Here is a 16,433-nt window from a genome sequence, read left to right on the forward strand (position 1 = left end):
GCGGAACGCCGAAACAGAACTTTATTGGAAATGGTTAGATGCATGCTTAGTTACTCAACTCTACCAACTTCGTTCTGGGGACATGCAATTGAAACTGCGAATGACATACTCAATGTCGTGTCGTCTAAATCAATCCCCAAAACACCTTGAGAACACTGGAATGGTCATGAACCTAGTTTACGCCATAATAGAATCTGGAGGTGTCTCGCCCATGTCATGAGGAAAAAGGAAGGAAAGCTAGAAATGCGACCTGAAGTTTGCATGTTTGTTGGCTATCCTAAAGGTACTCGGGGTGGAGTTTTCTATAGTCATTCAGAAAAGAAAGTGTTTACTTCTACGAATGCTACTTTTCTGGAAAATGACTATGTCCAAAACTTCAAACCTCGCAGCAAAGTAGTTTTAGAGAAGATGGTTAAAGAATTTACTCCAACCAATGTTCCATCGTCATCAATGCGATTTGATGATGAAATTCCCACACTTCATGTCCAACCGATGCAAGTCGATTTAAATAAAGAAAGTACCACTGTTCCTAAGCAAACAGTCATGGAGCCTCGTCATAGTGGGGCGGTTTCTAGGAACCCAGTTCGCTATGGTTTGGATGGTGAAACCAATATGGTTATTGGTGCCACTAGTGATTATGATCCGTTGTCTTTCAAACAAGAAATGGCTAGCCCTGAAAAGGAACTATGGCTCGAAGCCATGAAATAGGAAATGGAGTCCATGTACTCAAACTCCGTTTGGGATCTTGTGGAAGCACCTAGTGACTTTAGGGCCATTGGGTGCAAGTGAATCTACAAGAAGAAACGAGGTGTTGATGGAAATATCGAGACTTATAAAGCTCGATTAGTGGCAAAGGGTTATATCCAAAGAGAAGGAGTGGAGTATGAGGAAATTTTTAGTACAGTAGCCATGCTCAAATCCATTCGCATCCTCATAACCATAACAGCCGCTCTCAACTATGAGATCTGGCAAATGGATATCAAGACATCTTTTCTTAATGGAAAGCTTGACGAAGTCATTTATATGGATCAGCCAGAAGGATTTATAGTAGCTAGACAAGAAGGAAAAGTTTTCAAGTTGAATAGGTCCAATTATGGACTTAAGCAAGCTTCTCGTTCTTGGAATCGTAGGTTTGATGAAATAATCAAAACCTATGGCTTTGAACAAAATATTGATGAGTCTTGTGTTTACCAACTGAAGGCAAATCAAATAGTGGTATTCCTGGTTCTTTATGTAGATGATATCTTACACATTGGAAACAATGTTAAGAAATTATCAGATGTGAAGAATTGGCTGAGCACTCAATTCCAGATGAAGGATTTGGGTGAAGCAAGTTATGTTCTAGGTATCCATATCATTAGGGATAGAAAGAACAAACTCTTAGCTCTATCTCAAACAGCTTACATAGATAAAGTGCTTGAACGTTTCTCAATGACAAATTCCAAGAAAGGATGTTTACCGTCCTGCCATATAACTCATCTTTCAAAGAAGCAGTCTCCCCAGACTGCTGAAGAGAAAGATGCAATGAGAAAAGTTCCTTACGCATCTGCAGTTGGAAGTCTGATGTATGCTATGTTGTGTACTAGACCAGATATTTGCTATGAAGTGGGAGCAGTGAGCAAGTATCAGTCAAACCCAGGACCGGAACATTGGATAGCAGTTAAGCATATCCTGAAGTATTTAAGGCGGACTAGGGATTATATGTTAGTCTACAAGGGTGGTGTTCTGAACCCTGTAGGCTACACCGATTCAGATTTTTAGACTGATGTCGATGACAGGAAGTCTACTTCTGGAATGGTGTTTACTCTTGGGGGTGGAGCTGTGATTTGGAGAAGTGTAAAGCAGTCTGCAATCTCATATTCCACCATGGAGGCTGAGTACAAAGCCACGTCAGAAGCACCTAAGGAAATAGTCTGGCTAAAGAAGTTCTATTCGGATCTTGGTGTCATTCCAGAAATGGATAAACCGCTTATGTTGTTTTGTGACAATGCAGGAGTGATAGCCAACTCGAAAGAACCTCGTAGTCACAAGAGGAGTAAGCATATAGAAAGGAAGTATCACATTATTCGACAATATGTGGCCAAGGGAGATGTGAAGGTTATGAAGATTGCATCTGAAGACAATCTTGCAGATCTGTTTACAAAGACACTACCAGAAGCTACATTTGATAAGCATATCAAGGAAGTTATATTATTAGAATTAAGGCATTAGTTTCTGTTAACCGAGATTTTCGGCAACTATATTAATGAACAATATTTACTGATAATAATAATGAAAGTAGAAGATCGACACGAGGTTTTTACGTGGTTGGGGCGTTAACTAGCCTTAGTCCACGAGTCTATATATTAGAGCTATAAGAAGCTTTTACAATGGAGTTTTCTGACTCTATCTGAACAGAGTTTCTCCCTTTTTTCCTCCCTTTTTGTGCGTTGTTCGACAGCTTATATTTATAAGCCGAGGGGAACACCGGGTCTGGGCCGGATCCGACCCGGGCCCCTCAGAGAAATGGGTACAAGGGGCCTTTCTAGTGGAGGCCCAATACAAAAAGGTATACAATACACGAAATTTAAACCAGCTAAGGCCCAATTGGTTGACCTGAGACACAAGCCTTCGCCCGACAAAACGGCGCTTTGGCTCTGACCACATCGAGTCACGAGGCTGATTCAGGAGACAAGACCGGTCAGGGTACTTGGCTGCGTAGTCCTGACACTCCAGTGGGAAATCCCGAGGTGACCTTTTCTGCAGGCGAAAAGTGGGGGACAATGCCCACGCGAAATGAGGCGGTTTCAGGATCCTGGACGCCTGGCCCTTCAACTGGGGAGGAGGTGATCCAGGTCCATTTACCGTTGGCCCGCTCCGTTTACCTCGGGCCCGGACCATACCAGGCTCCGGGATAGGGACGCGTAGGCCGCGACGGTCCGGGCGCTCTGGACATCGCCGGGACCGTTCAAGATGAAGACGAACCCGGAGGTACGTCCCGGACCCCTCCAGACGGGCCCAGTCTAGGGTCCCTGGTCCGTACCAATTCCCTTGGGCGATATTCAAACCAAGGGACCTTGGGCCAGGCCCATATGCCGAGTCGGACCTCTGACCGTGGGCCAGGGCGAAGGCCCAAAGCCCTTCCAGGAAATGGGGATAACAGTTTCAATTAGTGCAAGGGGGAGTTTGTTAGGGTTTTATGCCCTAATTAAAACTCAATTTCTTTGTAATCTCATTTATTATCAATAAAATAATAGAAATCATTTTTTGACTTGGTCAATCACTTTGCTCACATGTTTTATTTTTGTGATTATTTGTTTAATATAAACTTCTATTAAATCCTGAGCTATAGCTAATCGTATTTATAGTGACGTAATCACAGTGGAATATAAATATGATTATATGTTCAAAACAAGTTAGTCCTAAGATTAGTCAGTGTACATGATTTACACTGACTTGCCAATCTACGATATGATCTACTTACACATTGTAGTGTTATGTTCTTTCTAGAACATTAGCAAAGTAGATAAGATCGGATGTATTTGTTACATCGGACTGGACCGATATTGACAGTTGATTGGATAAGTAAACATACCGTTATTATCTATTCTAGTCATATCATATAGTTGACCATAGGTCAATTCAATCTCAATTCTGAGTGGTTAGTATTCTAACTGATTGTATTATTTGAGTTCTTTGACTTGTTCGTTACCAGCTTACCCTACGGACTAGTCCATACTTACATTTTGGGAACTCGGTAGTATAATTGAGTGGGAGTGTTAATCATAGATATGAACATCTATAGCTTCTGATGAAGAAGTGAAATGATGGTTTCCTTTTATTTTGGTTCAAGGTGCTAAATGATAGAGATCTCATTTCAGTAATTAATATCAGTTTACTGAAATATCATTTACAAAGAACTAAGTGTTTTAAGGATAAAATACAATGAGGGGTAAAACAGTATTTTAGTCCCATTTCATTGTAGACCGTCTATAGAGGATTGAGTGACAATTATGGTTGTAACAATGGATAATTAATAGCGTAATTTATATTTTTTATAAAGTGTTCTATGAATTCAAGAGTGCAATTCCGAGTCTTTAGTAGAGTCACGAGGAATTAATAAGTTAGTAAATTTATTTGTTAGATTTATGATAACTTATTGGAGCTTGATTTCATAGGCCCATGATCCCCATTGTACCTTGGATAAAATCATCTAGCTAGTCTCAATTAATTGATTTAATTATCAATTAGAATTATCAAAGTTGACCAGATTAATTTTGGATAGTTTCATAGAGTTATGTAATCTAGAGAAGAAAAGAGAAATTAGGGCTGATTTATTAATTAAGATAAGTTGGTATATAAATTAATAAATAAGTTTAAATCAATGTTCAAATTATAAATAATTAATTTGATAAAAGATTTGAATAATTATTTAATTAATTAATCAATAGGAAATAATACGGGCTTTGATTTTAAGTCCAACATGCTTATAGTCAAATAGGAAATTTTACGGGCCTAAAATCCATGATAATTTTGACTTAGGGTTGATTATTGGCTATTATTTTATTGATTTTTTAATTAAATAAATGAACTAATTGAGTCTATAAAAGGAATGTTAAGAGAGAGTTGAAATCATAAGTCAAAACATAAGTCAGACAAGTTGAAACACAAGTTTCTGATAGGTTTTAGATTCTCTCTAAACATAAGTCTTTTTCTAAGCCTTATTGTTCTTTTCTCTTCTTCCACTGTATCTATCTCAGGTGTTGAGAATTGCCCACTCTATTCTAAGTGATTCCAAGGATACTTTGGAAGACTGTGAAGAAAATTGAAGATCGGTTCAGTTGATTGGTAATACTCTGCGACAGAAATGATACAAGGGTTAGAGAAACTAAAGGAATGACTCATTCATTCCTCTGCGTATAATGTTATCTTATATTAATATGTTTAATATTATCATTATTTCTTTTTGAATTAAATTTTAGAAACATGTTATAGGTTATCTTATATTAATATGTTTAATATTAGATCTACATGAAAATAAATAAAGATTCTGTATAAGTTTCCTAACAACTTATCTCAGAGCCTTTGATAATCTTTATTTTCATGCATGAACATGTTAAAAATTGAATTTTTTGATGTGTTTAAATAATTAGATGGATTTTCATGTTTTTATGAAGCATATTGATTTTATGTGATTATTAGCAATTTTTAGGTTATTTTGTTATGTTTTCTATGTCATTAATTTTTATACATGATTTATTTTGTATAAAACATGTTAAAATTAATTAGAAAATGGTTTTGGTTTGAAAAATTGCACACAAATTTTTTCCGAAATTTTTTCGCCTGGCCAGGCTACCCTTGCGTGCGCGCACCCGCGTGCACACTACGCACACCCGCACGCGCTCCTGTGCGCGTCACCTTGCACCCGCGCACGCCCCTTCGCACACCACCAGCCACCGCGCACGCATGCGCACCTCCCGCACGGTGAGGGTACTGTTCATCCGATTTTTATCATTTTTTAAAAATAAAAATGTGAAAATTGATTATTTATAATCAAAGCCAAAAATATCGGATTTGTTTTATAATTTAAAAATGTTTTTTTTTTATCTAAAATATTTTTGTTGGTTGAGATTTAAATAATTAGATATTTTTGCAAAGATTCAAATTCAAATTTAAAAATAGACTATCAACTTAATTTTAAATATTTTAATATATTAAAATATTAGAATTAAGATATCAGATATTTAAGATATTTTCTTTTAAATACTTGTTATTTTTATTAAATCTTTATTTGAAAACATAAATATCGGTTTATTCTATAGTTTTTAATATTTAAATTATTTGAAATTTGAAATTAGTTAGTTAGATATTTTTATGGATATTTGAATTTGTTTAACTGTTTTGAGATATTTTAGGGTTGTTATAACTATTAATATTTTATTCTTTTAAATGGTTAAAATATTACCTTATTGTTGTAACAACACAAGATCTTTTTTTAAAAACAGTTAAGTCATTTTTTTTTCAACCAATTAATAAAATATTTTTTTTAATAAATGAGATTTAAATTAAATTTGGTTAATTTTTGATAAATCCTATTTAAATTAAATTGATATATTTTTTCAAATTAACCTAAACCAAGTTGATTGTTGATAAATGAAACTTAAATTAACTATTGTTAATTGTTGATAAATTTCATTTAAATTGACTTATTTTTTGTAAAAAATTAATTAATTCAAACTTTTTGATAAATCCTATAAAATTAATTGTGGTATTTTTGCAAATGAAATAAATTGTGGTATTTTTGCAAATGAAATAAATGGAAGTATTTTTGCATAAATTCATAAAATTGTTCATACAGTAACATGATTAGGTCCATCCAATTATAACATGTCTGTTCACACTATATGTGGTATTTTTGCAATTGGACTTAGATGCATATAGTGGCCCATATGTTTGCTAGATATATGGATTTTTTGCCAAATAAAATATTAATAAAATGATAGGTTTTATTTGGGCCCATTAGCAAATGTAAAGTTTAAATTCCTCTCTTGTGGGTGGTTCCACTTGTGAGTGCCCATTTGCTTTGTCTGACTATAGTGGACCTATTCAATTAATAACAATTAATAAAACGAAGGTTTAAATTCCTGTCTTTTAGACCTTGTATGGAAGTTTGAGAGCCTTAGTAGTAGGAACAACATACTGAACCTAACCCTCCTCCATACAAGCCCAATTGTTAAGGCCCGTTTACCTGAGTTGGACTTAATTGTATAAGTTCATTATATTAGTTAAACCTAAATATTGATTAGCAACAAATTAATTCTAAATTAATTGAATTTGTTTCAATGTGACACTTTAGAATTAATAGGAAATTACAAGACTTTGGTTTTAAAAATTCTATTTTTTTCAATCTTTTTGGTAAACCATAGTCATTAATTGTTGTTCTTGATTAGTATCTATGGTTTGAAATATTGAATTATTCCCATTATTCATTGTTGTTTTAGAAAGTACAAATCCTTTACATTCCCAACAGTAACCAATTACGACTTTCTTAGTTTCACAGTGGTAACCGGTTACAAATCTAAAACCAAAAAGAAAAAAATTCATAGACTTGTAATCGAATATTGTAATGAGATTTTAAGATTTAAAAAAAAAAATTCATAATCAAATTCAACCTAAAAATTGATTGTTGGTCTCGATTCTTTTTAGATTGACTAGTACACATATTGAGTAACATAAAATCAATCATTCAGGATACGTCTAAAGCAAAAAAAAAAAAAAATTGAGAATATATATAGGATTTTTCTATGGTGCATACCCTAAAAAGATATGCACTGGTGCATACCCTTATGTTTTTGGCTCGTGAAGTATTTTCGGCGCAATTTTTTTATAACCATGTATATTGTACTTATTTAGAGCATCCTGCAAATTTTCAGGAAATTTCGAATAATTTACAATACCGAAAACTAGGTTCAAATAGATTACTTTCCATGCGCATAAAAAAAATAGTCACACGTGCAACAAATTTTTGACCCTCGTTTTCGACACTGCAAATAATTTGAAATTTTTTGAAAATTTGCAGGATGCTTTAAACAACTACAATATACATGGTCATAAAAAAAATAGTGTCAAAAATACTTTACGAGCTAAAAACAGAAGGACATGCACCGATGCATACCTTTTTGGGTATGCACGGGAGAATCCTATATATATACATATAAAGCTAACTAATGATATGTGCACCTAAACATTAACATAGTGATGTGACAATTTTTTTCAATCAAACACATTTATGTAATTTAGAACCCACTATTTTAAAAAGCAGTGTGACGTCCATATCATTATTCATACAAATCTTATCATTCAATTCTTTTTCTTAACATTCTTTTATTAGTTTCTCTAGACAAGAAATGTATAGACATTAATTATAAAATTCCAATTCCAATGTGTTGACTGTGTTTTTAGCCAACGACGTGAGAACGTCAATAACGACAAATCTTCAAGAAAATTTAAACGGCACAGACAGTTTAATCAAGAAAAGAAAATAACACACAAGATTTTATAGTGGTTCAGCCCCGTTCAGTCGGTAATAGCCTAATCCACTTAGAGATTTTATTACTTTATCTACACTCAAGATCAGATGAACCAGTATCAACTGAGTTTCTTCAGTGTAAATTTTCAGGAATACAAAAAGGGTTCTCTCTCAAGGAAAACGCACTTTCTCTCTCTAGAACTCAGACCAAATCTCAAATTGCCAAAAAGTCCTTTCCTGATCCCATTAACCCTCTATTTATAGGCTTGGGATCCTAAACTGATATCCCCCTAGGATCGGGATATTCTATTATTTATATTATATTTAAATTACACAAAATATTCAAAAATGCAACAGACTCCTCAATTTGAGTGAGGAATGAGAGATTCCCGCGATGCCCAGACCGATTCTTGCTGAAGCTGTTTCTGGGAATTCGACGTAGTCTGGTCCATTTGTTTGATGAATATCTTCTTCTGATCGGACATATGCATGCTGGACACATGCATATGGACCATACCCCTTACTCTCCTCGGACCAAGATCCGACCAGTCGCTTTTTGGGCTCACCTCAGACCACAGCCTTGGGGTCTCCTTGGACCAAGGTCCGAGCACACCTCTTTTGGCCCTCCTCGGAGTAAGGTCCGAGCCACATCTTTTGGGAACTCCTCGGACCAAGGTCCGAGCCACACCTTGGTTCTCCTCGGACCAAGGTCCGAGCCACACTTCATGGGGCTTCTCCTCGGATCATGGTCCGACCGGACCTCTTGGTGTGCCTTCCTCGGACCAAGGTCTGACCCCATCTCTTAGGGCCTCCCTCGGATCAAGGTCCGACCGGACCTCTTTGTGGCTTCTCCTCGGACTAGGGTCCGAACACATGCATGGGTTTCTCCTTGGACGTGGTCCGACCGGACCTCTTGGAGTGCCTTCCTCGGACCAAGGTCCGAGCACATCACTTGTGCCCCTCCTCGGATCAAGGTCCGACCGGACCCCTTGTGGCCTTTCCTCGGACTAGGGTCCGAGCCCATCACTTGGACTCCTCGGAATAAGGTCCGACCGGATCTCTTAGCCCAAGTATTCTCCTTGGGTGTATTTGGCTTGGTTATAACATCTCTCAAGCAGTCCAAACTCTTCACTGATGTATTAGGGTACTGCTAAGCCAGATCACCCAACTAATCCATGCCACTTGTCAATTTTATTGCCACATCATCATTTTCAAATTTTGGGATAACACAATGAATATATATATACATCCAATTCCAAACTATCTTCTCCATTAACTACACATGATATTATTTTCCCTACCCAACTTGAAGCTCGAAAGAGAGTTCTAGAGTAACGTTTGTAAAGCTACAAATAGAGCAGTACATGGATGAGCTAAATTTGTTCATAGCGTAGAAAATGATAACATTTAGAGGATTTTTTTTTTCTTCAATTGAATTTGTTATTGTAAATGATGTTTGTCATTAATAATATCAGATTTTCTAAAAAAAAAAAAATTATGTGGAGAGATTGACAAAACTAAGTTTGAAATGTTGTTTGGATCGGACAAATATGTGAAAATTACATTTTATATGAGTTTTTTAATAAAATTTTTAAAAATATGGCTTTTTTTTTACAAGTATTATTTTATGGTTTTTTAAAATTTGTATTCCCTTTTATGAGATTTTTTTTCCATATTTTTGTAAAAAAATCATTATTAAGCTATATTTTTGTAAAAAATCATTATTATGCTATATTTTTTTTAATTATATTTGTTCATATAAATTAAAAAAAGTTTAATTATCATATTTTTGCGTGTTAATAGTTAAAAAATCATATTTGTGAAAAAATCCCGACAAATAGGGGCTAAATGGGCCTTAGAAAAGCGCCAACTGTCCCGCTCAACTTTAACCTCCCAAAATCCAAACCAAACCACACTCCCGATTTTTCATTAATTTTCATTCCCTTCCTAAAGAGAAACACAATCAAGCGCGAAAATCCACCACCCACCATATCCACGTCATCGATCCGCACCTACACTACAATCCATCTTGACCGTCAATTCAAAACCATCCACGGTCTAAACGCCTTCTGAAAACCTTTCAACGGATCCCGGACCATTTCCCAAACTCAAAACCACTCCTACAAATAACAACAAATTGTACCAAACTCAAATACAGTTACCAAAAGCTCTGAGTTCGTTACTGGTGGAAGCTTTCCCATTAGGAGAGTTACAGGTCCTTCCCTCTTCTAAACTTTGTTACAATTTGGGTCTCTTCTTGATTCATTTTCAATTCGGCTCTCTCTGATCTGTTTTGTTTCAATCTTGGTTACAGATTCTTGAGTTTTCAGATCGTCTTCAACAATGTCGGGCCGTGGAAAGGGAGGCAAGGGTTTGGGAAAGGGAGGTGCCAAGCGACACCGCAAAGTGCTCCGTGATAACATCCAGGGAATCACGAAGCCTGCTATTAGGCGTTTGGCTCGTAGAGGTGGTGTGAAGCGTATCAGTGGTCTCATCTATGAAGAGACCCGTGGAGTACTCAAGATCTTCTTGGAAAATGTCATTCGTGATGCTGTGACTTACACTGAGCACGCCAGGAGGAAGACGGTGACGGCCATGGATGTTGTTTACGCTTTGAAGAGACAGGGCAGGACTCTATACGGTTTTGGAGGTTAAGCCTTTCAATGTTAAAATTAAAGTCTTGCTGTCAAGAAAGATTCGGGGAGTTTGGGAGAAGGATGGACGGTGTTTTGTGGTGGTATCATTATAATGTTAGGTTTTGTATTTGTAATTATTAGTTCTTGTGGTTTCGTTGCTAGTTCTTGGTTGCATTATGTTGTGAAATTCAATCTCCAATGACAATACTGTTTGAATCCAATGAATCATATTTTCCAGCAATCTTCTCGAGTTGTTGTGCTTTTGATTATGACCTAGATTCACAGGCTATTTTTGGCACCATGCATCTTTTTGGTAAAGGGGATAAGTTTGAGTTTGAGCAGAAATGGTTTTTTTTATTCATTTTTTGAATTTGAGCAAAAACATAAAATAAGATTTTATTATGAAAAAGTATCATATTTTTTCTCAAGTATCAAATTTGCCTTAGTATTTTGCAAGAGTATTATTGTTTATTTAAAATAATATTGATTTGTATGTGCAAGTAAGGTTTTGAGTTAAATAAATTTAAAAAGTTTTTATCTTTTAGCTATGTAACCTTCATTTTTTCAAAATTTAGTTATACTAACTTTCTCTTTTAATGAAACTTTTATATTTCAATAATATCTTTTTATTTTTTAATTAAAATAATAAAAGATCAGATGTGAAAAAAAATTAAAAAATAAAAAACATATTCAGCCTCGTCATTTTTCCATTCACTATTTTTTCTTCATAATATCTTTAAATTCTATTAAATCTCTCCAAATGTATAGAAATATTATTTTGTGACACTTACATACTGATTTTAGTGACATTGTTGGAAAAAAATGATTATATTAAGGTAAGTAAATGAGGAACCTTAATTTTTAAATTTTCGATTTAAATGTAAAAACAAAGAAAGTTGTATTTTGTTTGCTTAGATGTTTATTTTTTCATATATATGTGGTAAAAATAACAATAAAAGTACCTTGTTAGCCATATAATAACCATTTTGTGGTTTTTGAGTTAAAAATGGTGTTTTTCGAAATGAAACTCGTGAAGAAGATGAAACGCAGATCTTGACTGTGTACAGTTGAGCTCGACTGCGTTCAGTCGAGAAGATAGTTACAGTAGAGCTCGACCAAACATGGTTGAGATACTAGTAGAGCTCAACTGTTGCTCAATTATTGCTGGTTTAGACAGTAGTTGAGGTTAATTGGATTTGATCAAGATTAGTATTTTAAATTTCGAATCTTTCTTGATTTGAATGTTAGAACTAAATATTTGCATTTTGTTTGCTTACAAGTTTGTTTCTTCATAAATATTTAGTAAAAATAACAATTAAAGTATAATGCTACTCATATCATTACCATTTTGTGGGTTTTGAGTTAAAAATAGTGATTTTGCAAAGTGAAACCCGTGAAAAAGATGATATTGCTTAGTTCTTGCCTTGGTACAATCGAGCTCAACTAGGTAGAGATGTTCGAGAAAATGGTAGAGCTTTACTATTGTTTTACTGTAGCTAGTTGAGATACTAGTAGAGCTCAACTGATCTTGGTTGATATTTATATTTGTAATCTATAAAATTGTTTCATCAACATTTTTGTCAAAAAGAGAGATTACATTCTTTGTAAAAAAAATATTAAATTCAATTTATATGTTAATTCTAGTAGTAGAGCTCAACTGTTGCTCAACTATAGTTGGTTGAGATACTAGTAGAGCTCAACTATAACTGATTGAGATATTAGTAGAGCTCAATTTTTGCTCAACTATAGTGGGTTGAGATACTAGTAGAACCTAACTAGACTTGGTTGAGATTCATATTTTTAATTTTAAACTTATTAATTATAATTTTAACATTAAATATATTTTCTAATGTTAATAATCTATTCTCGTTACAGGAATGACTCGAGTAGTAATCTATGCTCAATATGATGGGGAATGGAAGGAAGAGCGATGGTTGTATAAATGGTCACCAAAGAATAAGGAAGTTATATCTATCATTGTTGATGACTCCAATATTACTTTTGAGGTGTTATTGGAGAAATTGTATAAGAAGATTGGGGTGAATCAAAATGATATCGAATTGAAAATAAGTTACTTACCTATCATTGCGAGAGAAAATATGCCACCACTTAATTTACGAGGGGATGAATGTCTTGCAGCTTATCTTTTGGATTGTGGAGAGAACAATCGTAGAGTTGCACTACGTGTGGAGCTCATTAAGAGAGAAGATATATGTGACATGGAAGTTGAACGCAACATGAAAGAAAATGAACAAAGTTTAGTAGATGATTACTTTGACCGTGAATTCTACTTTGAAAATAATATTTGTGATGCTGCTTCTGCACTAGGTGAAAGTGGTGTTAATCTAGGTTGTGAACCTGTGGACCTTCTTAACAAAAGGACAACATCATCATCTCCAACTCCAAATCACATTGACCCATTGAACTACTATGATTCATTGGACCACCATGATGAACAAAATCAAGTCCCTAGTGAAGACACATTTAGTTTCCCAGATGGGTCAGATTTGGCAATTGGTCAAGAATTCAAGAACAAAGATGAGGTAAAAACTAAGTTGAACGATATTGCAATAAAGGCTTGTTTTGAGATGGAAATTAATAAATCTACCAAAGTCATTATATGTGACAAAATGCATTGACAAGTCATGTAATTGGGCAGTGCGTGCAGCAAAAGTTACCAACTCAGAGCGTTTCTCAATACGAACTTATTGTAACACTCACACTTGTTCCCTTATTGGAGGCTATGCAGGCAAAAGTCTCTGAGTGGTTCAACAATCGCCGCAATATTGTGGCATCTATCAATACAAAGTGTACACCTTTAACTCCAAAGGCAGAGAATATTATTCGAAAAAGATTCAAGAAAGCATCGGAAATGAATGTGAAACAACTTAACCGATTTGAGTATGAGGTTACAGGTAAAGAAAATGATGCCATAATTGATTTAGGTCATAGACAATGCTCATGTCATGTCTTTGACCTTGATCAACTTCCATGTGTGCATGCATTAGCATCATCTGAGCAAGCTGGAATAGAAGTGTATGATTAATGCTCTAATTATTATAAGTTTGAAACTTGGGCGTTGGCTTATGTTGATACCATTTATCCAGTTCCTCAACAAGAAGATTGGGATATCAATGAAGTTGAAGTATTGCCGAAGGTATTGCCTCCAAATGTCCCAATCAAGCGTGGTAGAGCAAAATTGAAAAGAATCCCATCAGTTGGTGAGGGAAAAAAATGGATAAAAAGGTGTGGTTTATGCGGGCAGCCTGGTCACTCCAAAAAAACATGCCCCTTACGAGCCATAACTTCAAAATTGTAATAGTTGATGCATATGCTTGTTTTAAATTACTATGGTTAATTTATATCATTGAATTTGAATTAATTTAAATTTTCTTGTGTTTACTTGAGAAGAACCTCGACTTCCATGAGTAAAGCTCGACCATGGATGGTCGAGCTTTGCAAAGATTGATAAATATTCCAGTATAGAACGACTGACATGAGTAGAGCTCGACCATCAATGGTCAAACTTTGTAAAGATAGATAAATATTCCAACATAGAGCTCAATTGACGTGAGTAGAGCTCGACCATGGATGGTCAACCTTTGTAAAGATAGATAAATATTCCAGCATAGAGCTCAACTGACGTGAGTAGAGCTCGACCATGGATGGTCGAGCTTTGTAAAGATAGATAAATATTCCAGCATAGAGCTCGACTGACATTAGTAGAGCTCAACTGTCAACAGTCGAGATTTAGAAAAACTAATAATAATTTCATCATAAAGCTCAACTGTCGTGAGTAGAGCTCGACTGTGTCAATATGTTTAATAAGAATGATTGAATATTAATAAATGTGACATTTAGTCTAGGAAAATTATGAAAATACAAATATTTTTATACAATAAATTTTATAAGTATATTGATAATTTTATTTATTAGTAAAAAAAATGACATTAACATTATTGCATTTATTAGATGCGGTACTTTATCTATAATAAATAGGAGACGTGTCAATATGTTTAATAAGAATAATCGAATATTAATAAATGTGACATTTAGTCTAGGAAAATTATGAAAATACAAATATTTGTATACAAGAAATTGATAAATGTGACATTTAGTCTATGAAAATTATGAAAATACAAATATTTTTATACAAGAAATTTTTTAAGTATATTGATAATTTTATTTATTAGTAAAAAAAGTGGCATTAACATTTGTATAGAGCTCGACTGTATTGAGTAGAGCTCGACTGTACGTGGTTGAGATTTTTAGAACCTTTACAAAATGGCTCGACTGATATGAGTAGAGTTCGACTGTACATGGTTGAGACTTTTAGAACCTTTACAAAATGGCTCTACTGATATGAGTAGAGCTCGACTGTACATGGTTGAGATTTTTGGAACCTATACAAAACGGCTCGACTGATATGAGTAGAGCTCGACTGTACATGGTTGAGATTTTTAGAACCTTTACAAAATGGCTCGACTAATATGAGTAGAGCTCGACTATACATGGTCGAGTTTTGTAGAACCTTTAAAAAATGACTCAACTGACATGAGTAGAGCTCAATTATACCTTGTCGAGTTTTATTACATATATTTACAATATGACTCAACTGACATGAGTAGAACTCGACTATATATGGTCGAGATTTATCAAAATTATAATTTTGTTTACTATAGAGCTCGACTGACATGAGTAGAGCTCGACTATATCCAGTTGAGATTTCCAATACTAAATAAGCTTCAAATTTAGAGCTCAACTGACATTAGTATATGGTAATTTTCTTACCGCTAATGGAAGAACAAAGCCTGAATAGGTGAATGACGACATCGTCTTTGCTTTCTCATGCACTGATTTTGCTTTTCCTTTCAGTCCCTTCCGAAGTTGCTTTAATGCATACTCATAAGAATGAGTCCCCCAAGGGTATTGGTTGAACATGTCCAAATTATCAACCAATCCCAATAATAATGAGTCGATGTTAGAAGAACTTTTGTTCCTATGCATTAAGGCCGCAGAGACAAACAAGAGAGATGCCATCTTTAATATTTCCTTGTTACTTACATTTACATTTCTTCGAACTCTATTATTTTGGTTTTGGTTGGACATTTGTGTAAATTTGGCCTTCACGTCATCAATGGTAACTATTTCTTTCCCACGAAAGTGTCTATCTTTAAATGCATTTGACTCAGCTTGAGTTTCCCAACCTTCTGGATATTCTGAGCATTTTAGCCCAGATATTAATGCATACTCCATCAATGAGAATCGGATCGGTACCCCATTAACAACAAACCACATCTCTGAATCTCTATCACAGTCTGCTTCCCGAATGAGTAATAACCACATCACTTGACTTGAATGCTCATAGTTCTTAAAAAGATCAAGAAAATGGCCAAACAGAGATTCCGTGAACAATTGTAAGTTGGTCGGGTCATTCTTTAGTACATCATTGATAAGTTTTGTGACCTTATCTATTTGACTTTTTACACTTATCTTGCACTCAAAGTGTTCATTCTCCTCTAATATAGGCTTCAATCGAGGAATCTTTTCAATCTTCAATAAATTAAATATCATATTTCTCAATATTAAATAACATAAAAACTTAAATATTTTACAAAACAAAACTTACTGGAAGTGTTTTCTGTCGTGGCATAGAGGAGGACTCTGATTGTTCATCAACATGTGATTCTAATTGTTCTTTAGAACATGTCACTGACTCTTCTTCAATATATACATATTAATTAAATATAAGAAAAATATAACTTTTTAATCAATAGAGTAAAAGACAC

At 34.7% G+C, this 16,433-nt stretch overlaps 2 protein-coding genes across 2 annotated transcripts; one reads left to right on the top strand and one right to left on the bottom strand.

Annotated features, from left to right (window-relative positions):
* Positions 1-10,064: 10,064 nt before the first annotated feature.
* LOC133788462 (histone H4) lies at positions 10,065-10,885 on the top strand. The gene is made up of 2 exons (XM_062225951.1): positions 10,065-10,223; positions 10,323-10,885. The coding sequence occupies exon 2, from the start codon at positions 10,352-10,354 to the stop codon at positions 10,661-10,663; it is 312 nt and encodes a 103-aa protein (XP_062081935.1). The 5' UTR covers positions 10,065-10,223; positions 10,323-10,351; the 3' UTR covers positions 10,664-10,885.
* Positions 10,886-15,402: 4,517 nt separating this feature from the next.
* On the bottom strand, positions 15,403-15,990 carry LOC133791977 (uncharacterized). Its single transcript, XM_062229886.1, has one exon. It carries the CDS (start codon positions 15,988-15,990, stop codon positions 15,403-15,405), a length of 588 nt encoding a protein of 195 aa, XP_062085870.1.
* Between the last annotated feature and the right edge of the window lie 443 nt (positions 15,991-16,433).

The sequence above is a fragment of the Humulus lupulus genome, chromosome 7, assembly GCF_963169125.1.
Source record: "Humulus lupulus chromosome 7, drHumLupu1.1, whole genome shotgun sequence".
Classification (NCBI taxonomy): domain Eukaryota; kingdom Viridiplantae; phylum Streptophyta; class Magnoliopsida; order Rosales; family Cannabaceae; genus Humulus; species Humulus lupulus.

Excerpts from the sequence above, each read along its gene's own strand:
- LOC133788462 (XM_062225951.1), top strand. The coding sequence starts at position 10,352 with ATGTCGGGCCGTGGAAAGGGAGGCAAGGGTTTGGGAAAGGGAGGTGCC.
- LOC133791977 (XM_062229886.1), bottom strand. The coding sequence starts at position 15,990 with ATGTGGTTATTACTCATTCGGGAAGCAGACTGTGATAGAGATTCAGAG.